Below are 24,967 nucleotides of genomic sequence, written 5' to 3'. Positions count from 1 at the left end.
CTTACTTTTTTAAATATGTGACCAACAGCATATCTATTCCCAGTCAAATTAAATCAATAAATTAGGGCCCAAGTTATTTATTTCAAATGACTGATTTCCATGTTGCGTTTATATTTGTGTTCAGTATAATAACATGGAGCCACCTCAGATTTCATTTGGTGCCAAACCGTGCTAAAAAACTGTTTTTTTTTTCAAAAGCTGAATTATGGTAACCATTAGGTTGTTATCTTGAGAGGAGGAGACCGCAACTCGTCCCAAAAAAACAGCTTTAGGGACGGTTCATGCAGAGAAATGGTAGCTAGATCCTAAGTAGTCAAAAGATGTTCATAGGGGGCCACGTCGCTCATTGCTTCATTTCCCGACATGCATATCTGTACATGGGAGGGGCGATTTTGTTTGTGCGCGGGCAGATTTTTAAAAAGAAAATGGCGGATATTCATTCTGGAGAGCAATCGGAAAGGTTTGTATCTTTTTAGTTAATAACGTTACTGAAAGTGTTTTGCTGTGAAGAATTGGCGTCCTATCTCAGGGGCTCGTATTGGGTTTTCCATTAAATGAGTATCTTCCTAACGTTAACCTCCGACCTCACTTCCCGGCTAACGTTGGCTACTAACGTTGTTAGCTAGTAGCTAACACAGACAATACGCCAATTTTAAAGTAATCCTAGTGTTAGCTGTGTATCAACGTGGCTAACTAGCCATTTCAGCATCAACTATACTCAGTGGTTGTGTTGATTTTTCTCTCTCTTTCGTTGATGTCACCCGCAGCTGCGACAGCTCTGCTGAACACCAGAAGATGGTAAGACACTCAAGAGCTGATTGTGTTGTGGTCTAGGCAGATTTGGTTGCCCATAAGGGACAATATAATATACATAATATAACCTTACTAAAATGATAGCTGGCTGACGAAGTTAGCATACCATTGACGATAACATAGGAATGATCTTAAAGCCCACTCACATTTTGTCTGTTGATCAAGGTCCACCAAGAAGAAATCCCGCAGCAGGGACTTAAAAGAGTTTGCCCTGGGAGTCCAAGCCCAGCAGCTCCTCACCCCAAATCTCCCCGCAGACACACTCCTTCCTCCACTACCACACATATGTCAGAAACAATAGAGGTACAGATAGAGCCGTGTTCTGGAGGAGAGGGGCAGGGAAGGGACCCTGAGGGGGGTGTTCTAACAGAGGGTCGGTCGTTTAGCCCCAGCAGCACGCAAAGGAAATCCTGGAGGAGGTCGACCAGGGGCAGACGCTCTCTCCCTGCCCTCTCCAACACCTCCCAGAGTGAGACCCGAAATTTGTATATTTCAATGTCAACAACATTGGTTTTGGTGTCTGGGATGGGTGACACTAGTCAGAGCGTCCAGTTGGATAGAGGGTATTGTTTACGTCTTCTTGAGCCGTAAAACATATACTCTTTCCGAGCTATGGATAGAGTCAACTACCTATCCCAGGTTGACCCTAAACAACAATGAATGGCAGTAAGGGAAGGAGGCACAATTGGGACCTAGTGATTTACAAAATACTCTCAAAATAAATGTAAACGCTAAGCTAAATGCCTCTCATCCAGCTCTATGCAGGTCAATCAGCCAATCCCTACCCGAGGAGGAGAGGCTGGAGAAACTGATGGAGGCTTCTATGAGGGTATGTTTAAGTGATTACAATTCGCTAGGGGGTGTGTGTTTTTGAAGGTCAGGCTAACTTCAACCTGTAGATTATTACAACATCTATGTGATCCTGGCTGACAATTTAACTCACTTTCTGTGTGTCCCATCTCTCTCCTCTTTGTCTCCAGCTGGCAGTTGAGAAGTTACAAGACTCACTGAGCACGACACCCAACGGCAGTTTAGAGTCACTTCAGACACAAGGTTGGTAGGATTCTTGTACGTCTGTCAAATAAGTAGTTGTTTTGGATTGTAACATCTAGCAAAAAAAACACATCCAATGTTTACCCCCCTACTGGTTTGGTGCTGTATTTTGAATGGAGCCAGCCGTTTTCTCCATTTCTTAATTCAAAGACTCAATGATGGACACTCTTACTGACAGTTGTGACTGATTTGTGTGATGTATTGTTGTCTCTACCTTCTTGCCTTTTGTACTGTTGTCTGTGCCCAATTAATGTTTGTACCATGTTTTGTGTTGCTACCATGCTTAATCATGTGTTGCTGCCATGCTATGTTGTCTGTCTCTCTTTATGTAGTGTCTCTTGTCGTGATGTGTGTATTGTTCTATATTCCCCCGTACCCGCAGGAGGTCTTTTGCCTTATGGTAGGCCGTCATTGTAAATAAGAATTTGTTCTTAACTGACTTGCCTAGTTAAATAAGTTGAGTGCAGTGCACTAGGCATACAGTGCATTCGTTAAGTATTCAGATCCCTTCCCCTTTAACACATTTTATTACGTTACAGCCTTATTCTAAAATGTATTTTTTAATCTACACAATACCCCATAATGACAGTGAAACCAGGTTTGTAGAAATGTTTGCAAATTTACAAAAAACATACCGTATTTACATAGGTATTCAGACCCTTTGCTATGAGCAAAGGCCTGAATTTTTAAAATATTTTTGTTCACCTTTATTTAACCAGGTAGGCAAGTTGAGAACAAGTTCTCATTTACAATTGCGACCTGGCCAAGATAAAGCAAAGCAGTTCGACACATACAACGACACATGGAGTAAAATAAACATACAGTAGAAACAAGTCTAAATACGATGTGAGCAAATGACGTGAGAAGGCCATGGTGGCAAAGTAAATACAATGTAGCAAGTAAAACACTGGAATGGTAGATTTTGAGTGGAAGAATGTGCAAAGTAGAAATAAAAATAATGGGGCGCAAAGGAGCAAAACAAATAAAATAAATACAGTAGGGAAAGAGGTAGTTGTTTGGGCTAAATTGGGCTAAACGACTCTAAGCACACTGCCAAGACAACGCAGGAGTGGCTTCGGAACAAGTCTATGCCCTTGAGTGGCCCAGGCAGAGCCTGGACTTGAACCCGATCTAACATCTCTGGAGAGACCTGAAAATAGCTGGACAGCAATGCTCCCCATCCAACCTGACGGAGGTTGAGTGGATCTGCAGAGAAGAATGGGAGAAACTCCCCAAATACACGTGACAAGCTTGTAGCGTCATACCCAAGAAGACTTGAGGCTGTAATTTTTGACAAGGGTGCTTCAACAAAGTACTGAGTAAAGGGTCTGAATACTTATGCAAATGTGATACTTAAAAAAAATTGCAAACATTTCTATTTGGGATGCACGATATATCGGAATTGCCCGAGATTATCTAAAAATGCCAACGTCGGTATCTGCTCGATGTCTGTCTAGTTTGTGCAAAACTTGGGATGTGCAAAACCGATGTCAAAGATGACTTGCATACCTATATAACTTAATAACGGCACGTAAAATACACGTGCAACACAGCATTCCTAACCTAACAATGTCTGCTGTGTGGATCTTGCAGTCAACAAGTTGAGCAATCATTTGAAAGGGTAAGAGAATTTCAGCAAGACGACTCAAGGCGAAATCCGTTAATGCCAAGATAATGGAATTGTGTCACTGCTATTAGCTTCACAACATACTATGGAACGCTGTTTAGGTCGTTGCGTGTCCAAGAAGACATGTCAATTAACACTGTCAAAGCTGTACAAAAGAGTCTGCAAACACCAGCCACGAACAATGTGTTTACAATGATGTGTTGGTAACACAGCACTATTTGTTGGACTGCGTAGCTAGCTAGCATAAATAGAACCCGCCTGAATACAATGACCAGTAGAAACTGGTCTCCCAATCACAGCCGGATGTGATCCAGCCTGGATTCGAACCAGGGACTGTAGTGACGCCTCTTGCACTAAGATGCAATGCCTTAGACTGCTGCGTGTGTATGTTACTATTTAACTGTACTAGAATGCTTCAGGCCGCAAACATTTTGAATATCGGTTTCTTTTTGCGGCGGGGGGGGCAAGGAAAATATTGGCCAAACATTGTCATCGGTGCATCACTAATTTCGTCAAGCCTGTTTTTGCTCTGTCATTATGGGGTATTGTGTATAGCTTGATGTGGGTGGGGTAAACTATTTAACCTATTTTAGAATAAGACTGTAATGTAACAATGTGGAAAAAGTCAGGATCTGAATACTTTCCGAATGCACTGTAAGTGTTGTCTAATAGTGTTATCATTCGTTACTGTCTTTCTCTTCCCTGTCTCAGTGGAGGATGTACAGAAGGAGTGGTGTTGCCTGGCCAAAGACCTACGCAGTGAGCCACAGTGTCAACAACTTCTCACAAGCACAGCCAAGTAATGCTGTCTCTAGTCAATCTCATTTTGTTCACTGGCTTAACGTCCTTAAGCATACATACTTACTTTTTTCCTGAGCAGTCTATTTTACCCTTTCTCTTCTATGCACCAACTTTTTTCTGATCCTTTAACATGAGAAATCTGGACGATACGAGTATTGCGATACTCTTCAGTATCGTGGCAAGGAAACAACACCCGAAGCAGTTTTAACTTCTTTAGGAAAACAACCCTAGTGTTGGAAACAAACAGCATCAGAGTTTCATGTATCCCCCCCCCCCCCCCAGCACAACACACGTTATTTTACATACAACAGGTTTTTAAAGGAACAAAGAGTTTGGCCTGCTTCGGGTTTTCATTTTTGACATGGAGAAAATTATTGCAATTCTGGTATCGGCACAGCCCAAAATAAAAAGGGCTGTCATTCTTCTCTATTGACCTTTATTTCTAGTTCAGGCCTTTCTGTATTCATTCAGTCATCTGTTATGAATCCCTTTTGACTGTCTCTTTCTCGCTAGTGACACTGCAATGCAGAACACCTTGGAGCAGACCAGGAAGGCTATACACAGGTAACTGATTCTCCGTGTGTGTGTGTGTGCACGTGCGCAATGAATAACAATTGTGATTGTGATTCAGGCTGCAGGCTGAGAGTGCATCTTGGGACTCCCTGTTAGACAAGCATCGGAGTAAAGCTGAAGAATTGGCCAGGTGAGCACATTCACACGCACAAATGACATGCACTCGTTCTGCACTCCCCATGCTCCCAAGTTTTGGGTTGTCAATAAAGTGATTTGTCTTCATGTGCCTGGTGGTCCAGGCCTGGTATTCATAGCTGACTTTGAAAAGGCCTTTGATCAAGTATGACTGGAGTTTTTTAAAATATAAATGCCTGGAATATTTGGAGAATCTTTTAGTAATCCAGGGCTTGAATACAAAGGTGTCATTTATACGCTGATGATTCATGTTTTCTTTTAAATCCACCATTTGGATCCCTCCACAGCCTCATAGAAGATCTAGATCATTTTTCTAACCTCTCTTGATTACAACCAAATGATAAGTTTACTATATTACATATTGGATCATAAAAAAAGTCAACTTTTACTTTACCATGTAGTTTACCAATAAAATGGTCTGATGGTTGATGTGGACATACTCGGTATACAGATCCCGAAAGAAAGAAATGATCTCACTCCAATAACTTTTAATAGAAAGTTAGCAAAAATAGATTAGATCTTGCTACCATGGGAAGGATAACACCTGTCTATTCCTGGAAAAATAACCCTGATTAACTCTTTAGTCATATCACAGTTTACCTATTTGCTTATGGTCTTGCCTACACCTAGCGACCTGTTTTTATTATATGGGCAAAACAATATATATTTGATTTGGAACGGCATGCCAGACAAAATTTAAAAGGGCCTATTTATATAATGAATATGAATTCGGCGGGCAGAAGTGATTAAATATTAAAGCATTAGACCTCTCTCTGAAGGCGTCAGTCATCCAAAAGTTATACATAAATCCGAACTGGTTCTCTAGCAAATTAGTAAGAATGTCTCACCCCATGTTCAAGAATGGCCTTTTCCCATTACCTCACTTTTGGTAATTTGAAAAGGAAATAATCTCCAATATCATTATTTGTTTAAATAAGCCATAGAAAGTTGTTTGCAATTTCAGTTTAATCCACCAGAAAATACAGAACTAATATTGGGGTTAATATACTCAAATATACGAATTGATAATAAACATCTTTGTAAATTAAATCATAAATAGGACTGGTGGAGTTATGTCACACATGCCGCTAGCAAAAATACATGGAAATGGCTGTTCTACCCAATATTACAACCAACTAATTGCAGCGTTTCCATAGTCCCTGTGTCCAAGGAAGCGAAGGTAACCTACCTCAAAGATTACCGCCCGTGGCACTCACGTCGTTAGCCATGAAGTGCTTTGAAAGGCTGGTCATGGCTCACATTGCACACTCTTGGCATTCTCTCAACCAGCTTCATGAGGTAGTCACCTGGAATGCATTTAAATGTTACATTAATTAACAGGTGTGCCTTGTTAGAAGTTAATTTCTGTAATTTCTTTCATGCTTAATGCATTTCAGCCAATCAGTTGCGTTTTGACAAGGGGTAGGGGTGGTATACACAAGATGGCCCTATTTTGGTAAAAGACCAAGTCCATATTATGGCAAGAAAAGCTCAAATAAGGAAAGAGAAACGACAGTCCACCATGACTTGAAGACATGAATGTATGTGGAAAATTTCAGCAACTTTGAAAGTTTCAAGTGCAGTCGCAAAAACCATCAAGGGCTATGATGACAGGCTCTCAAGAGGACCGCCACAGGAAAGGAAGACACAGTTACCTCTGATGCAGAGTATAAGTTCAATTGAATTACTAGCCTCAAATTGCAGCCCAAATAAATGCTTCACAGGGTTCAAGTAACCGACACATCTCAACATCAACTGCTCAGAGGAGACCGAGTGAATCAGGCATTCGTGGTTGAATTGCTGCAAAGAAACCACTACTAAAGGACACCAATAAGAAAAGGAGACTTGCTTGGGCCAAGAAACATGCACAATGGACATTAGACCGGTGGAAATCTGTCCTTTGGTCTGATGAGTCCAAATTCGAGATGTTTGGTTCCAACTGCCATGTCTTTGTGAGACGCAGAGTAGTGGAACGGATGATCTCTGCATGTGTGGTTCCCACCGTGAAGCATGGAGGAGAAGGTGTGATGGTGCTTTGCTGGTGACACGATCTGTGACGTATTAAGAATTCAAGGCACACTTAACCAGCATGGCTACCACAGCATTCTGCAGCGATTCGCCATCCCATCTGGTTTGGGCTTAGTCCCACTATCATTTGTTTTTCAACAGGACAATGGCCCAACACACCTCCAGGCTGTGTAAGGTCTATTTGACCAAGAAGGAGAGTGATGGAGTGCTGCATCAGATGATCTGGCCTTCACAATCCCCCAACTTAATCCAATTAAGATGGTTTGGGATGAGTTGGACCGCAGAGTGAAGGAAAAGCAGGCAACAAGTGCTCAGCATATGTGAGAACTCCTTCAAGACTGTTGGAAAAGCATTTCAGGCGAAGCTGGTTGAGAGAATGCCAAGAGTGTGCAAAGCTGTCATCAAGGCAAAGGGTGACTACTTTGAGGATTTTAAAATATATTTTGATTGTACACTTTTCTGGTTACTACATGATTTCATAGTTTTGTCTTGACTATTATTCTACAATGTAGAAAATAGTAAAAATATAGAAACTTTTGAATGAGTAGGTGTGTCAACTTTTGACTGGTACAAAAAATATATGGGGATTGTAAATGAAGCAGACAATTACTTTGATGGAAGCTACAGTCTATCTGCAATATTAAAGCTGATCTGCTCCCAATGCTTGTTCATTGTACAGCATGGCATGATAACGATACAAGAGTTGGCTACAGACCATTTTAGGGCCATGGTTTTTGGTTCGAGTAAATGTGTCGATATACTACCTCCTTTCCCTTTGCAGGCGAGTGGAGCAGTGCCAGGAGACGGGGGTGACATTAGACCCTAGCTGCCTGGCCCAGTCCTCACAGAGCCAGCTCATCCAGAACAAACCTGATTACCACAGCCTGCTCTGCAGACAGCAGCCCGTACTGTCCACTATGGACATGGTGGTAAGACGGACAAACTAGTACTATACCACCTGGGGACGGTTTCTTGGACACAGATTAGGCCTAGTCCTAGACTAAAAGCAAGCTCATTGGAGAATCTCTGAAATAGTTTTATAGTCTGGTATTTGGCTTTTTGTGTCCAGGAAAAAGGCCTGTGGAGTTTAACATGTTCTATTGGGCAAATCTTAACATCCATCTAAGCCACATTTTCACTTAGTCATGCATTTATGTCAATAGGAGACTACAAATAATTCTAAATTTGACTGAAGTGGAAGTTAGGATTCACCCCTCAGTGTTCTATGTAAAAATGCTCAGAAAGTGAAAGATGTTAGCTGTGACACATTGTAGCTCAATGCAATATGTTTTTTTTGTGACAGCTAATGTGTCTGTGAACAGTGTCCGTACTTGCCTTCAGGGTAGAGCAACATTATTATTTTTTTCAATATTTATCACACCCTTGTGTGTGTGAATTAATCTAACATAAATCGTCCATTAATAGCCTGAGCCAGGGCTGAGCGGTATACTGTATTTTACTGTATACTGGTATTGCTGCACAGACCGGTTTGTGTCTTTTTAGTATATCTTTGTGTAACAGTATTTTAATGTTTGGTTTGTTTAAATGTTACATCACTCCTCTGTGTGTAATGTCTGTTTTTATAGTTTACTCCGTTTGCTACTCGTCTTCTCTCTCCTTCCCCACACACCCAGCTCATTTTCACTCAAGGAAAGCAGCTTTTGCTCTACCATGAGTCACTAGCTAGCTAATACAGCCTGATACCAAAGATTTTTACAACTAAACCAAGATGGACCCACAGCCTGTCGTTTCCAATGAGAACAAATTAGTCTTAGTGGGCAGAGCCAAGCACAAGGAAGCGAGATCCTGTTGGTGCGTTCTAATATACATCTGCATATTTCCGTTAGGGAACGCCTACTCTGAAGTGCGCGTGTGCAGTAACTAAATTTGCCTTTGCACTTCTAAACGTGATATAAATATATAAAAAAACTTTTGCAAAGGGTAAAGTCTACAAAACTTAGTCTGCTCTGTTCATAACAGATGATAGTTTTGGGAACAGAGAACTATTGAAATCAAATGTTTCATTAATGAGTGTTTGCAGAATATCACTCAAAATCTATACCGTTCCATCTTCTCCCACTACCATTTACATTTATACGTCCGGTGAAATATGTCTCCTTGTACAACAGTATATTCTAAATCTGAGAGGAAAAGGCAAGGCATTCATATTTTAGTTACATTAAGTAAGAGGACATGTAATGTAACATCTAATTAGCGTCCCCTGAGAAACTCTGACCAATATTTTGGTTTCTACCCTGTCACATTAACCCCTCGTTGTCATGTCAAACAATACTGTATTCAAAGTGCCCAGTCACTTTATTCAAAGTTTGATTGAACAATTATAAAATAATCAGAATGTAGAAAGCCCCATTTTTAAAACACTTGAATGTACAGTACAAGTCAAAAGTTTGGACACTTACTCATTCATGGGTTTTTCTGTATTTTAACTTTTTTCTACATTGTAGAATAATAGTAAAGACATCAAAACTATGGAATCATGTAGTAACCAAAAAAGTGTTCAACAAATCAAAATATATTTTAGATTATTCAAAGGAGCCACCCTTTGCCTTGATGACAGCTCTGCGCACTCTTGGCATTCTCTCAACCAGCTTCACCTGGAATGCTTTTCAAACAGTCTTGAAGGAGTTCCCACATATGCTGAGCACTTGTTGGCTGTTTTTCCTTCACTCTGCGGTCCAACTCATCCCAAAACATCTCAATTGGGTTGAGGTCAGGTGATTTGTGGAGACCAGGTCATCTGATGCATCACTCTCCTTCTTGGTAAAATAACCAACAATCTCAAATTTGGACAGATTTCAACTGGTCCATTGCTCGTGTTTATTGGCCCAAGCAAGTCTCTTCTTCTTGTCCTTTTAAAATAAACTAGGCAAGTCAGTTAAGAACACATTCTTACTTACACTGGCTTTTGTTGGAGATGGGCGCATATCGAAGGCTGGCGTTTTATTACTGTTCGAGTTGTGAAAAGCTCACATCACCCTCTTAAATTGTGGTTTGCTAGCTCTACACGTAATAAAAAACCATTATCTTCCTCCATAGATGGACACCCAGTGTAAGATGGTCAGGGAGCTGCTGTCCATACTCGAACAGTCTCAGCTACTGGTGAAGGAGACAAGCTGCAGATTGGGTAAGGATATGTCTGTCTGGGTGGATGAATGGATGTAGTGGTTCTCAGTCAGGGTTGTGTTCAGTAGGGCAGAATGTTTGCAAAACCTTTTATTTTTTATATATATATTTTTGCTATTTAGGTAGTACCTTTTCATTCTGTTTCAAAATGTTTTCTCCCAGCTTAACACTTTTCTTGACTTATTAAAGACCCCATGCAGTCTTGTTTTTAAATCATCACTATATGTCTAATAAATCACTTATTTAATGAAAAATAACAATTATATTTGGATCATTTAATTCCCAGAGCCTTCTTTGGCCGTTGAAATGTTCAGTCTGATCAGGTGGGCGTTAGGAAGCAAATTTCAATATAGTTGCATGCAGAGTCCTGAGAGGATGGTCTAGAGCCTACCCGGATGAACAGTCATTGGTCTTTTATAAGCAGGTCACCATGTGATGATGTGTGCCAAAAGTTCCATCCCACCTGAACGGGCTGAAATTCCAGGCATTTTCTTTCAAATAGCTCTTACAAAAAGTGCATTATCATAATTTTAAAAATGTCACTGTTGACCTCAGTGTGGAAATATTTATAAACAGGAAAATTAAGTTAACTGCACCCCCCTTTAAAAAAATAATAAATTGTGTTGGAATATACTCAATGTGTTTTTAAAATGTATTTGTTGTGATCATGTATTAAGTGTGTACTTCTATCTCTCCCCCCCATCAGCGACTGATGTGGGATTCCAGGAACTCTCCTCTGACCCAGTCAGGGATCTACTGGCAGGACCCCCACCCTCTGTATCAACCAACGCATCATCCTAGTACCTCTGTCTTAGGGTTGTCACAATACAGAATCACGGTACAACCATACTAGATTTTTCATGGCAAAAAAAAGAACTAAGCAGACTGAATTCTGGCTTTGTACAAGCAAGACAAAGCACACCTTTAATAGAAATGACTGTATTGTGACCTTTCGTCTCATCCAGGTTCACTCAATGAATGACCAATAGAAAGATCAGTCTGGCTTTTTCTGTGTTTTCTGTATTTATGGGTCTTCACTCTGTACCCATGGCTCTCTAAGTTAGCTGTTCTCTTTGGTGCCTTGTGTGGTTTGTAAATAATAGTCTCTGGTATCTTTCTTCATGGGATGAATGTTGATTATTTCTGCTATAACCTATCTATTCTAATCCTATTCCACCACTATACTATGGCACCCTATTCCTTATATAGTGTACCAGAGTGCTATGGGCCCTTGGTCAAAAGTATGACTTTTATATAGGTTACAGGGTGCCATTTGGGACGGACACCCCACTCTCCCTACAAAACGTATGCTGTTGGCCACCAGAGGGCGATCTCACCTTTTTTATTTAAGCAGTTAATGAATATTCACCTATAGTAAAAGATGTAGAAAATATTCACCTGCAGTGGATGTCTTGGGGCTAATTTGCACGATACCAGCTTTCCTTTTATTTTCCTGTATATTCTTGTAAAATAAAATGTGAATGATTTGTATATTATTAACAGCAATTATCTGAATTTGTCTTTTGCTTTCTGACCATTGAATTGGTTGTTTTAAAACCAGGTCCCAAACCTTTTTGTTTTTAACCCATCATAAACAAGAAAATGTGAAATGTTATTCCATCCCAACTCCTTTGACACACCATTGGTTTCAGTGTGTAACAAGGGGACGAATTCTCTTTACACACAACTTGTTAGTTCTCACAACACACCCTTGTATCTTATGTATTATAATTTACTCCCTGTCCCTTTCTTATCCTGTAATCTTTTCTGTTTTGGCCAGAGATTCGGTCCTCTTTTCTCTCCTCTGGCACTGCTGTCTTCCTCTGTCCCTTCTCCTGTCCATCAGGGAGGATGCCCCTCCCCCACCTCACCGTGATTCCCTCCCTCTCCTTTCACCAGGTTACTGATGCAGAACGAAGGCCTGACATTATGCCAAGTATTTCATGACCCCCCCCCAATTTTTTTCCTTTTTCAATATCATTCACTCACTATCACCTCTTAAATCTTCTCACCATATTTCATGCTATATAGTTGTGCCTCTTACCAGGAGAAACATTAACAATTGAATGTGGCCCTGACGTCGACGAGGAATAATTCCTCAGATAACTTTAACAGTCAATAGTTACATTTGCATGAACAGTGTGATGTCTTTTTTGAGAAACTGTGTGAAAGGAATTAGACGGGCTCAAATTCTGCCCAAATAGGAAAGGTGTCCTGCACCTACTGACTCAAATCACCATGATATTTGGTCTTATTTATTGCTGTATTACAAACATGTATTTTCTGTGGGCTGTTCTTGCATTGGGGAGGGGGGTGCATGGTGAGAATGAGAGGACAGAGGGAGAAAAGTGGGGTTGTGCGCGCGGGAGAGTCATGGAGGGAGGGTGGTGCACGGCAAGGGATCGATTCTTATTTGGATGGAAATAAGGCTGGGTGCTTGTGGAATGAGAGAGAGGGCATCTCCTGCTTACAAATTGAAAGAAGTCAAGTCACGTATTCGGGTACTGAAGAAACACATTCACAGAACAAACAGGATCTAAAAAGAGAAATATAGTAGAGAACAAGATACAAAATATGGATTAGCACATTAATTATTGATCATGTATACTTTCTTTAGATTTGACATCACTGCTTTACATTAGTCTTACAATATAGAGTTTGCAAATGGACCAAAAATGTATTCAAATAAACTGGGTTGAACGTGAATGTTTTTTTGTGACCCGTAATATGCCTGGTCCTACTTTTGATGTGTAAATGCCTGTCGGCGCTATACAAATGTTTCTCTCCCTGTTAGATCAGGTCTTTATGAAATCTACTCCCTCTCCCTTCTCTAACTTCAGATTGATTAGGCATTGACTGTGGAAGAGGGATGCATCGAGCGTCAGCAGAATCCACGGCCAGTTTTGTCCCGTGCACTCCCCTTCGTGGTGTGCACACCTATTATTCCAGCACAGCAGTCAGCCTTCTCTCCATGTCTATTCAGTCTCCCAACTCATCTAGCGGAGCTGCTCTCTCATCTGAGCGATAAAGTGCAGCAAAATCGTCCACGTTTGCAGAATTTTTTTTTTGTATTCAATCTGTTCTGTATATATTTCTCACACTAAAAGACATAAGAGGATGTTTCATGGGATGTTTCTGAACACGTCCTGTTTATTAGTGGCCTGTTTGTTGGTGTGATTTGTTCCAATTTGACACATTTTTAGTAGACTAATTATAAGATACTTCAATATTGGTCCCAGTTACTGTATGAGTCAGTCATTGATTTGATCAATGGGTGGAGCGTGGTGGTAATTCAATCGACTGACAGTTCAGGGTTGAGGGGGATCTTGACAGTAAAGAAAACATACACCACTAATTACAATTGTGTCAGACAGACACTTAGCCAAGTCCAATAAGTACCCCCTTAATCAAACTCAACCCCTTGATCTGCCCCCTGAAAACTTAGTGTGCCACCGAGGTCAAGACCTCTCGACAGTATACTATTGTAGCAGAAGTGCTTCCGTGAAGTCTTTTCGCATAAAAAATAACCATGCCTGTGACCTGAATGCCAGCCTTAGCTCAGTGGGCAAACACTGATTAGGGTCATCTGCATGTCAGAGAAGGGAGCGAAACTGGTTCAATACAAAAGTCTAAAATTAACCGACTGAAGTTTTTCATATGGCCCTGGATTAGTTTATATGAAACAGGAAAATGTCTATAAAAAAATCACATGGAAAGTAAATATCTAATCAAATACAATCTGACGCAGTAGCATCGTGAATTGAATGCGCGATATTGTATGGTCACAGAGTTGGCTGTGACTTCATGAGCAGCAGGGAGAAAACAGCAAAGGAAAGCGCTAACCTTTATCGGGGAAAAAGATCTGAGAAAACACACACCACTGCAGCCAAGAGTGTTACGGAATTCAACTTTCCGTGGCTGCCCGGTGGAAAAGAATGCCATTATAACTTTCAGCAAACATTTTTTTCCTCAAACGTGATTTTTTTTTTTTTAAATTTTACGTGGGAGGAGAATGACTGTCCCAGCTGAGGACCCGTAAAAATATACTGGTGATCATTTTGTTGTTAGCTAACTATTTAGCATGTCAGCGTCGTTGCCTTTTAAACTAGCATTGCCCACTTGCTAAATTTTGTTTGGAATAATTCAATCAGTTGCGATTCTATTTTATCACACATCAAGCTAGCTAGTTATGTTCTGAGCTTTTAGCATTGTGGTCCTCGTTAACATTTTTTGCCACTTTTTTAATTCAGTTAGCGTTATTTACTTGCGCCAGCATAGTTATCTAAAATTAACCCACACTTTACCTGTTATTTGCATAGCTAGTGTTATCAAATTATAGTAATTTAGTTATTTTCTTTACCGATGCCATACGAGTTTGTTTTACGCACTTGAAGTATCTAGCTAACTGGCTACTTAGCGAGCTAATTTGGTAATTAGCTACACTAGCTAGCGCGACCTGGTGTTCTGTGAACGATGCACACTGGTCCTGGCGCTGCCTTTTCCAGTCTGCGAAAACAATACTCTTGTTTTGATAAGCCCCTTTGAACCACCGCAAGTGTGATTTATTAACGTATGACTCTAGCTAGAAAGGTGTTCGGACATTTTGTTTGGTCTTTATTTATTTTGCATTATTTTGAATGCATATTTTATTCGCCGGACAGAACGCTTTTCTTCTTGTTTTAGCGTGAGGCGCTGTCTGCCAGCTCCATAGTTAGTGGATGTGTCCGTTGCTTTTTTCCCTCTGTATGTTTCTTAGGGCTACACAGCTAGCTTGCCAGTTGCTTAGTTAGCAGCATTTATTCGCTAGCTTACCGTGGTTATTGACATCGGCGAGCAGCACAAACCGTTTATGAATGTGGAACTGCTTTGGAATTGTATTTTTTAGGTTAACTAGCTGGCTGTAATTAATTACTATCAGCCAGTGGCGTATGATTTGCGCTGGGGGTTTCATTGTTAGCTAGCTATCTGGCTAATTGTGTGAATTCGATTGTGAGGAAAGGACCTAGGTTTCTTTGAAAGTAGCTATGGATGATCAGACGCGAATGCTGGCAGGTCTCGCCGGACTCGGCGGGTTATCACAAGGCGACGTTGGCGACCCAGACTCTGTTAGAAAACAGCTCGGTCAACCGCAACAAGACATTGGGGATATTCTACAACAGATCATGGCCATCACAGACGAAAGCCTGGACGAGGCGCAGGCCAGGTAAAAAAAAAACGTGCTGTGAAGATGAGACAAGATATGTTTTTGTTAATGCTGTCTTGTGTTCTGTTGCTCGCTTGTTGCCTGGTACAGTACAATTATGGATATTTTTGATGTGATGCACGCTGCTTTATTCAGTCACTTGTGGTTTTGTCAACAACAGAAGATTTCATTATCTGACAAATAATATAATGGTGGGCAAACGTTACACGAAAAGAAGAAGCAGGCTCCCCACACAGACGCACAGAATATTGCTCTACGCTATAGCCTAGCCCAGAGGTGCCAAACATACGGCCCAGGGGCCGGATTCGGACCGCGAGGGGACCAATCTTGCGGGTGGTTTAAGTAAAGTCATTTATATTTTTGTGTGGAGGAAAACGAAGTCAAAATACTTTAAAATTACTAAAACAAAATCTTAACTGTGTAGAAATGATAATGGACCTACATTCATAGAGTTTCTTGACTGTGTCCAGCTCGCAAAAAAAATGAAAGCTAAACAGTCAGGGAGCATCAAATTCCCCCAAAATATGATTTTTTTTTTGCAAATTTGGAAGGAAAGGAAATTAACACATTTTCAGTGCAGCTCTCCGGGTGGACTTCATTGAAAACCGAATGCGGCCGCTTGGCAAAATGAGTTTGACACCCCTGGCTTAGCCCGTTCATAGACGCAAACCACCGTTAATGCCTAGTGACAATAGTATCTTCTGGCCAGGGTAGTTGTGTTAAGAGCCCCACCATTTATGCTAAATGTTAACATGCATTGTTTGTGGTACAAGTTTGGAAACATAATAAACGTATCTTTCATATCAGGGAGAAATAATAAAAATTCATTAAAATAAAAAGTTAAATTACTGCACACCTTTTTTATAGGGCTTTAGGGTTCCCACATGGCCATATTTCCATCTTAAAGCGCTTGTTTTACAGAAGACAGTCGACTACCTGTGCCAATTGGCTTTCGGCGTCTCGAAACACCTGTGTAAATGGAAAACTGACGCAGCACAAAATTGTTGTTACTTTAACATACTGTCTGCTGCAACTGTGTTAAAACCAGTTAAAGTAAGTGTATGTTTTGCATTTGTGAAATTATTTTGATATTAAAGAGGGCTTTATGTTTCTAGAACTATACCGCTATTGAGAATCTATTCACGTTTAGATGGAGTATTTGGCTGTGTTGGCTGGCAGAGCCAATTCGACTCTAAACAGAATATGTAAGGTCTTTGGACTATAAGGACTAATGTTAGGCTCCTTTAGTCTATTATTGGGCTAGCCATAGCCCTGTGTTTTACAGCTGAAGATTAGAACATCTCTCATTGCATTGTGGTTTTCAGACATAGTGACATCTGTGTCTGAATTCATATTTTGATGTACACTTATGCAAATAGCCCATCTGATTAGTTCCTAGGTTGTTTTCTGAAAAACAGGGCAAACAATATTACCTGGGTTATGTAAAATATAACATGCAGATCTATGATGCCTCGTCGGTTCACCTCGATCTCTTGAACAGTGGGCACAACTACATGAAAACTGAAGTTTTACCCAGTAAGCTTTTGTCTGTTATCAAATGCCCATACCATGCGACACTAGTGCATGTAATACATTTGCAGTATGCACTTGTAAAAACACATTTCAACTTGTTTAAATACTAACCCTACATTGTACTGTCTGTCCCCTATTACTAAACCTATCTTGAAGTGATGATAGTGTGTCAGACCACCATCTTTTTAATACAAAGTGGATGAACATTTTGAAATGTCACTGTTTTCCTCGTTCATACACATTAGCATTAATTTAGTGGGGGGGGAAGTCTACGTCACTGTGAACGCATGCAAGCTCAATCAATCCATTGCTAGATAAATTGCGTGTTTGTGCTACCCGAGATCCCATAACCCTTACCTAACCTAAACTCTTACCTTAGCCATTGTACATTTCTACTTCCATGGGGGGGGGGGGGGGGGAGACATCCCAAATAGCAAGTACCATTATGTGTGCGTCCCACATGGCACCGTATTCCGTCTATAGTGCACTACTTTTTACATAGTGCACTATATATAGGGTGCCAGTTTGGACACATGTAAATACACTTGATTAATCTCCTACATTGTCATTATCTATGCTAATCAGGCCTCCTTTAATTGAGCCGTCGCTGTCGGTGATGAGCTTTTCAAATTCAAATGGTCGTTAGTTAAAATGTTGGAGGGACTTCACTTGTGTGGGCTTGTAAAAATGATTCGCAATGCCATATCTGATATGACACATCAACATGGTTATGGAAATATAATAGCATGGTGTAGGTATAGGACAAGTTAATCAGTCACTTGTGTTTTGACAGAGCAGTCATTAATATTTTAGGTCTCTCACTTCAATTGTTAATGTATGCAGAGTATATGTTTGCATATCATGACTTGGTGTGTGTGTGTGTGCATGACAATAAGCAAATTACCCATATTCATATGCCATGTGGCTCCGAGGAGCCGTAGGTCAGCTGGGGGGGCGGCGGCAGAATTGTGAACAAAAGACGCGGCTGTCCCAATACGAGGCTGTGGCCAGTGTGTGTGAAGTGTCATTAGCTAGTGATTTTCCACCCCACATTTGACCACCTGGTTCTCTTAATTAATTCACTCCCTCCCGTCCTGATGGTGTGCATCCTTTTCATTTTGCACGGGGTGCAATCAATTCTCCTATAATGTGTACGGGAGTGCAGCTGTCCGAAAATCTAGTTTCTATTAATGAGAATTGAGGGGGGGGGGGGGGGGTGGACGCTACACGCAGCTTATGATGATTCTGATGAACTCAAGGATATTGCCTTTACTGTTAAGGGTATAACTTTGAAGACGTAATTAACGACCTGAAATACGTGCTCAAGAAAAAATGTATGCACAAAATAATGTTAGTGTGTTTACAATGTAAAAGGCCTCTTTTTCTATGGTGTGTGCGATGTGGTTGTGTGTGTGTTTCTAGATGGCTGTTGTACTATAGTGTCTGAGAGATGTTCTGAATTGAGCAGTTCTTTTTACATTTTTTTTGTATTTGTGACTTGCCAAGCAGTTCTCCTGCTCCTTTAGTACTTCCTGTTGTTTTCATGTGTTCGGCCTTCTCATCTGAGGATGGAGTCAAACTCTTAGGCAGCAGCTAAATCCTATTATGTGTAGGGTTGTCACGATACTCAACCCTACACATAACCCTAATTAGTTGTATATGCAGGTCTGAAGACTTGAGATGCTCTAGATCAGTGAAATTACACACTAGTTGTTTCTCTCAGCAGAGGTAAGCTAGATTGATTTATTTTTATTCGAAAGTTTAACAAAATACATATACACACCTTATACATTTGGAAACTTGCCAGGGATGACAGTCAATTACTTATTTCCATACAGCAGCAAGATGGAGAAAGAAGTCGATGGACGGCTGATTTTCGACTTGGACATGATATAGCCCATCATGGATTTTTCCAGTCCATGATTTGTATGGTCTGATAAAGGCCTATTCAATTCTGATAAAAATGTTTGCTTTTGATTTTGACTAAATTCTCTCCTATCACTCGAAACAAGAGGGCCAAATGAGGTGACTGCCGCTTTGATTGGCATATCTCTGTACACACACACACACGCCATCAAATGTAGCCTACCTAGGCCTTGCATGTCACCTGTGGGGCCCCTTGCATGCATACATAGCCCTTATACTGACCTGGAGTGTGGGGTGTTACTTTCTGGGCCGGGTGGCATGAGAGAACCGATAAGATGGACAACAGTGGTGCTAAGGAACTGCGTACCTGGTCTGACCTAGTGTGATAGGAAAACATTAGCCATTCTATCTGGGTGGTAGCAGAGATAACAGATGAGACGACGACGACAACTAGTGCACTACCTGTCCTGCCCGCCCCTCACCCTCTCCTCCCTGTTACCCCATGTCCAGATGCTGGCCAGAGGAGTCGCCGGCGCACTGGGGCGGATCAGATGACCCCGCAGAGGGAGGGGAAGCTGGGGGGGGCACGGCAGGGGGTGGCCTGCCGCTCAACTTCCAGCACAGGTCAGTAGTGTACAAGTCTACCGGACCCACAGGACCGACCGCATGCCTCATGAAAGCACGAGCACCACACCTGCTCCTGCTCATACCCCCCCCCCCCCCCCCCCCCCCCCGACTCCCACCTCCCTCCATAGCCCCTCTCCCACTCATCCAGCAGTGATTTTTCAAATATGTAAGCTCAGTGAGACAAACATGTGTAAATAAAGGCTACATAGAATTAAGACCCAGGTGGACACAATTATGCGCTCGCTCGAAGGAGTAACGTAACGAGCAATCCTCTCGTTATTGGCAGACGCATCAATATACACTTCTTATCAGCAAAAAAATACTCACGCATTTCCCAATATGATATAGCCTAGGTTAGGCCTCCTACATGGACACGAGTGGAGTTGAGGTTAGGCGTTGCCTACTCATATTCATTTGTCTTGGTTGTTTTCATTCTCCCTCCGATGCCTGTGTCGGGTCCGTTTCAAAAGTTTATCAGTTGAACACTTTGTCCATCTCTCCTTTTGGGTAGTATTATTTTTAACCTGTATTATTTGGTGATTTATTTATTTTTGTTATCCATCAAATCCATGAATGTACGTTTTAGCTGTCGTGTATTTCAGCACATGATCTCCCAATGTATTTCATACGTTTGAAAATGAGATGTTTTGTGGTTTATAAATAGGCATAGATGATAAAAATAAAAAAAATCCTTAAAAGGTTCCCTTCAGATGAGGACCACAGCTCTAGGGACATGACACTCTGGAAGGGCTCAATATTAAGCTCTTCACTGAAGCTGCACAGATCAGAGCAATGATGAATATGTGAGTCATGTTTCTATGTGTGTGTGTACAGGGATTTTCAGACTTTAATGTCAAGGCCTCTTAAATATTATGAGCCCCTGGGCAAGAACCCCTTGCTAAAAAATGAATTTTCACAAGCCGCCATTTAAGTTCCTGAGAGCAGCATGCAGCTCGCAAGCTTTGCAATGACTACCAGTGGTAATACTGCTATTCCACACATTTTGCCATGAGGTTGAGAGAGAAGTTTTGCAGTTTAAAAGCAAGTGTCATACTATTCTACACATTTTGGCGTGGCTTAAGACAGCATATGAATGTATATGAGCAGGTTGGGTCCCTAACAAAGTTTTTTTTTACTGGGGAGCTGCCTCTGGAAATATTAATATTTTGTGTGTGTGTGGGGGGGGGGGGCTGGAAGTCGGGGCCCCAGGGCGCAATAAGGCCCTGACTACCACTACTGTACAGTTTGTGCGCATGTGAGCGAGCACTAAGCACTGATGGTGCATGGCCCATTAGTTTGTTTTAATTGAATATTCTAATTGAGAGTTTATAATATAATTAAAAGTCAAGTGTCACTGAGTGGGTGTTCAGCAGAGTATGCTTTCAACAAAAAATTGCTGTGCGGGTACAAAAGTAACATGGCTTGGGAGGGAACTTTACTGTGCTACGGGGGACCGAGCTATTAAAATCAATGTGAAACTGTGGATGTATTCTAGACCTATATCTTTGTCATTCATTAGTATCAGAGCTTGTAACCCAGATGTAGATCATTTCTTTGTTTAATTCCTGTGATAATACAACTGTTTTCTTTTTTTTGGTATTTTGTTTATATTAGCTTTTAGAAATCCGCTAATACAGAACCTTGCTCTACTAGATCAACGCTGGATGGGACGAACCTCATCGATAGCTCTCTTTTTCCTTGGAGCGGCACATGCTATGAAATGACTAGAAGATGTACCTGCATCTCCTTATCTTACCTCCAACCCGCTCTCTCTTTCTTCTCCCCCTCGCTCTCTCCTTTCTCGCCGGTAGGAAACACGCCCTGAACTGTCACAGAATGAAGCCCGCCCTCTTCAGCGTTCTGTGTGAGATCAAAGAGAAGACGGGTGAGTCTCCACTTCCCTTTTTTGTTCTCAACTCTCATCCCAGTCTGCCTGAATCCCAGTTCGCTACCATTTCTACTGAAATGTGCACTCAATAGGAATTGTTTTATAACGCAAACACATTTCTGTGAAAACAGACAATAAAATGGTATCTTAGCCACCCCACCCCACACGTTTCAAAGCATTGGATTGGTGTAAGCATGACCTGTATTTCCAGGTTGTTTGTTTCAGACATAGGCCCTATGGGTGCCTCCATTGGTTCGTTAATGGTTCCCTTGGCACCTGGTTCATTACCTATTTATACCTCAGATAACACTGTGTATTGATCTCATTGGTTGATTTGGTAGCTGAGGTTCGAAAGGAAATTAGATGGTGGTTTTTGTTATGCTGAGGTGATCTTAACCTGCTGGAAGCGATCGCGCTAATTTCATCAATGTGGAGTACACTTTACTTGTCTGGGAGCAATTTCAGTCAGGGAAAGGATCTGTGACCATACTTTTATTTATATATTATATATATATTAGTGAATGTGGACACCCCTTCAAATGAGTGGATTCGGCTACGAGGCACGCCCGTTGCTGACGGGTGTATAAAATTGAGTACACAGCCATGCAATCTCCATAGACAAACATTTGCAGTAGATTTGCCTTACTGAAGAGCTTAGTGACTTTCAATGTGGCACCGTCATAGGATGGCACTTTTCCAACAAGTCAGTTCGTAAACTTTCTGCCCCGGTTAACTGTGAGTGCTGTTATTGGGAAGTGGAAATGTCTTGGAACAACAACTGCTCAGCCATGAAGTGGTAAGCCACACAAGCTCACAGAACGGGGACTGCCGAGTTCTGAAGCGCGTAGTGTGTAAAAATAATTTGTCTTCGGTTGCAACATTTATTAGCGAGATCCAAACTTCCTCTGGAAGCAATGTCAGCACAAGAACTGTTCGTCAGGAGCTTCATGGGTTTCCATGGCCGAGCAGCCGCGCACACAAGCCTAAGATCACCGTGCGCAATGCCAAGCGTTGACTAGAGTGGTGTAAAGCTCACCGCCATTGGACTCTGGAGTAGTGGAAACATGTTCTCTGGAGGGATGAATCACGCTTCAGAATCTGTCAGTCCGACAGAGAAATCTGGGTTCGGCGGATGCCAGAAGAACGCTACCTGCCCCAATGCATATTGCCAACTGTAAAGTTTGGAGGAGGAATAATGGTCTGGGGCTATTTTTAGTGTATTTTTGTTCATGGTTCGGCTAGTCCCCTTATTTTCAGGGAAGGGAAATCTTAACGCTACAGCATACAATGACATTCTAGACGATTCTGTGCTTCCAACTTTGTGGCAACTGTTTGGGGAAGGCCCTTTCCTGTTTCAGCATGACAATGCCCCTGTGCACAAAGCGAGGTCCATATAGAAATGGTTTGTTGATCGGTGTGGAAGAACTTGACTGGCCTGCACAGAGCCCTGACCTCAACCCCATCGAAAACCTTTGGGATGAATTGGAACGCTGACTGCGAGCCAGGCCTAATCGCCCAACAGCAATGCCCGACCTCACTAATGCTCTTGTGGCTGAATGGATGCAAGTCCCCGCAGCAATGTTCCAACATCTAGTGGAAAGCCATCCCAGAAGAGTGCAGGCTGTTATAGCAGCAAACGGGGGACCAACTCCATATTAATGCCCAGGATTTTGGAATGAGATGTTCACCGAGCAGATGTCCACATACTATTGGTCATGTAGTGTAGCTTTTCCAGACCAGCCATGGCTCTCATTGAAAAGTTATCCGTTCCTATCTTATTAGCTATTCCAGTCAGCTAGCTAGCGGGCAGCTCTCTCTGGCATTGTTCAAAGGAGGAGGCCAGCTCAGGAGTGGATGGATGGATGGCAGATTGATGGTTGTGGTGACTAGCGTGGGAGGAGATGGGCTGGGCTTTACAGCTACCTGCCCTCCTTTCTCTCCACTCTTACCTCTCTTTTTCATGGATTCTCTCCTTTCCCTGCCTTAAATTACGTCCACATCCTCCTCTGCTCCCTCCTCTCTTCCCTCTCCTTTTGCAGTACAGTTTGAAAGTGCTGCTGCACTGCCGCCTGTTGTGGTGACCTTTCAGTAGTGCATTATTGCTCTCTCCTGATAGGACCAGACTAAAGGGTAGGCTTGAATGGGTGGGGGATAGCCTGTTGCCCAGGCAACTTGTTGCCCAGGCAACTTGTGGCCTTATTTACCCTAATGCCATTCACTTCGATATTTCACATTAAGCCTTCTAGTGGAGAGAGGCCTGAAAATGTGGGGATGGAATGGAGGCGGTGGGAGTTATAGGTTAAATCAGGTTGGTTTGGATGTCACCTTCAGCTTTCCTGTGGTTATTACATTAAATACACTGAACAAAATATATAAATGCAATTTTACTGCGTTCATATAAGGAAAACAGTTGAATTAAATACATTCATTAGGCTCAAATCTATGGATTTCCCATGCCTGGGAATGCAGATATGCATTGTTTGGTCACAGATGCCTTTTAAAAAAACCTGGAAGTGGCATGGATCAGAAAACCAGTCAGTATCTGGTGTGACCACCATTTACCTCATGCAGCTCTGCACATCTACTCGCATAGAGTTGATCAGGCTGTTGATTGTGGCCTGTGGAATGTTGTCCCACTCCTCTTCAATGACTGCACGAATTGCTGGATATTTGCGGGACCTGGAACACGCTGTCGTACACATTGATCCAGAGCATCCCAAACATGCTCAATGGATGACATGCCTGGTGAGTATGAAGGCAATGAAAGAACTGGGACATTTTCAGCTTCCAGGAATTGTGTACAGATCTTTGTGACTTGGGGCTGTGCATTATCATGCTGAAACATGAGGTAATGGTGGCAGATGAATGGCACTACAATGGGCTTCAGGATCTCGTCACGGTATCTCTGTGCATTCAAATTGCCATCCATAAAATGCTATTGTTATCTTATGTGGTGTCTTATGCCTGTCTATACCATAACCCCACCGCCACCATGGGGCACTGTGTTCACAATGTTGACATCGGCCAACCGCTCACTCACACGATGCCAATCACACTGTCTGCCACCTGCCTGGTACAGTTGCAACCGGGATTCATCCCTGAAGAGGACACTTCTCTAGCGTGCCAGTGGCCCTACGAAGGTGAGCATTTGCACACTGAAGTCAGTTACGACGCAGTCAGGTCAAGACCCTGGTGGAGATGACGCACACGCAAATGAGCTTCCCTGAGACTATTTTTGACAGAAATTATTTGGTTGTGCAAACACGTGGTCTGCAGTTGAGGCCAGTTGGACGTAATGCCAAATTCCCTAAAACAACGTTGGAGGTGGCATTTGGTAGAAAGCATTAAATTATCTGGAAACAGCTCTGGTGGACATTCCTGCAGTCAGCATGACATTTGCACACATCCTCAACTTGAGACGTCTGTGGCGTTGCACGTTTTTAGGTGGCCTTTTATTGTCCCCAGCACAGGGTGCAGCTGTGTAATCATGCGGTTCAATCAGCTTCTTGATATGCCACACCTGTCAGGTGGATGGATTATCTTCGCAAAGGAGAAATGCTCACTAGCAGGGATGTAAAGAAATATGTGCCCCAAATTGGAGAGAAACTTAGCTTTTTGTGGATATGGAAAATGTCTGGGATCTTTTTCTATTTCAGCTCATGAAACATGGGACCAA

General features: G+C 42.0%; 2 protein-coding genes across 7 annotated transcripts in view; both read left to right on the top strand.

The window, feature by feature from the left end:
• The first annotated feature begins 333 nt into the window (after positions 1 to 333).
• LOC110537988 (kinetochore-associated protein DSN1 homolog) lies at positions 334 to 12,921 on the top strand. Its single transcript, XM_021624486.2, has 11 exons — positions 334 to 460; positions 768 to 798; positions 979 to 1,282; positions 1,569 to 1,642; positions 1,794 to 1,866; positions 4,205 to 4,292; positions 4,808 to 4,858; positions 4,926 to 4,997; positions 7,812 to 7,959; positions 10,088 to 10,175; positions 10,881 to 12,921. Exons 1-11 carry the CDS (start codon positions 378 to 380, stop codon positions 10,973 to 10,975), a joined length of 1,107 nt encoding a protein of 368 aa, XP_021480161.2. The 5' UTR covers positions 334 to 377; the 3' UTR covers positions 10,976 to 12,921.
• Positions 12,922 to 13,823: 902 nt separating this feature from the next.
• pbx4 (pre-B-cell leukemia transcription factor 4) overlaps positions 13,824 to 24,967 on the top strand; it is a 53,601-nt gene continuing 42,457 nt past the window's right edge. Inside the window, exons 1-3 of one of the 6 annotated variants that reach the window (XM_036938055.1) lie at positions 13,826 to 15,377; positions 19,287 to 19,400; positions 21,215 to 21,288. In XM_036938055.1, coding sequence (XP_036793950.1) covers positions 15,199 to 15,377; positions 19,287 to 19,400; positions 21,215 to 21,288 — 367 coding nt within the window. In that variant the 5' untranslated portion in view covers positions 13,826 to 15,198. Of the gene's footprint in view, positions 15,378 to 19,286; positions 19,401 to 21,214; positions 21,289 to 24,967 lie in introns of all 6 variants that reach the window. The other 5 variants (XM_036938053.1, XM_036938058.1, XM_036938057.1 and 2 more) reach the window with 5 other exon arrangements.

The sequence above is a fragment of the Oncorhynchus mykiss genome, chromosome 12 (genome assembly GCF_013265735.2).
Source record: "Oncorhynchus mykiss isolate Arlee chromosome 12, USDA_OmykA_1.1, whole genome shotgun sequence".
Lineage (NCBI taxonomy): Eukaryota > Metazoa > Chordata > Actinopteri > Salmoniformes > Salmonidae > Oncorhynchus > Oncorhynchus mykiss.
The sequence above is the reverse complement of the archived record's forward strand: the minus strand, read 5'-3'. Positions and strand labels throughout refer to the sequence as shown.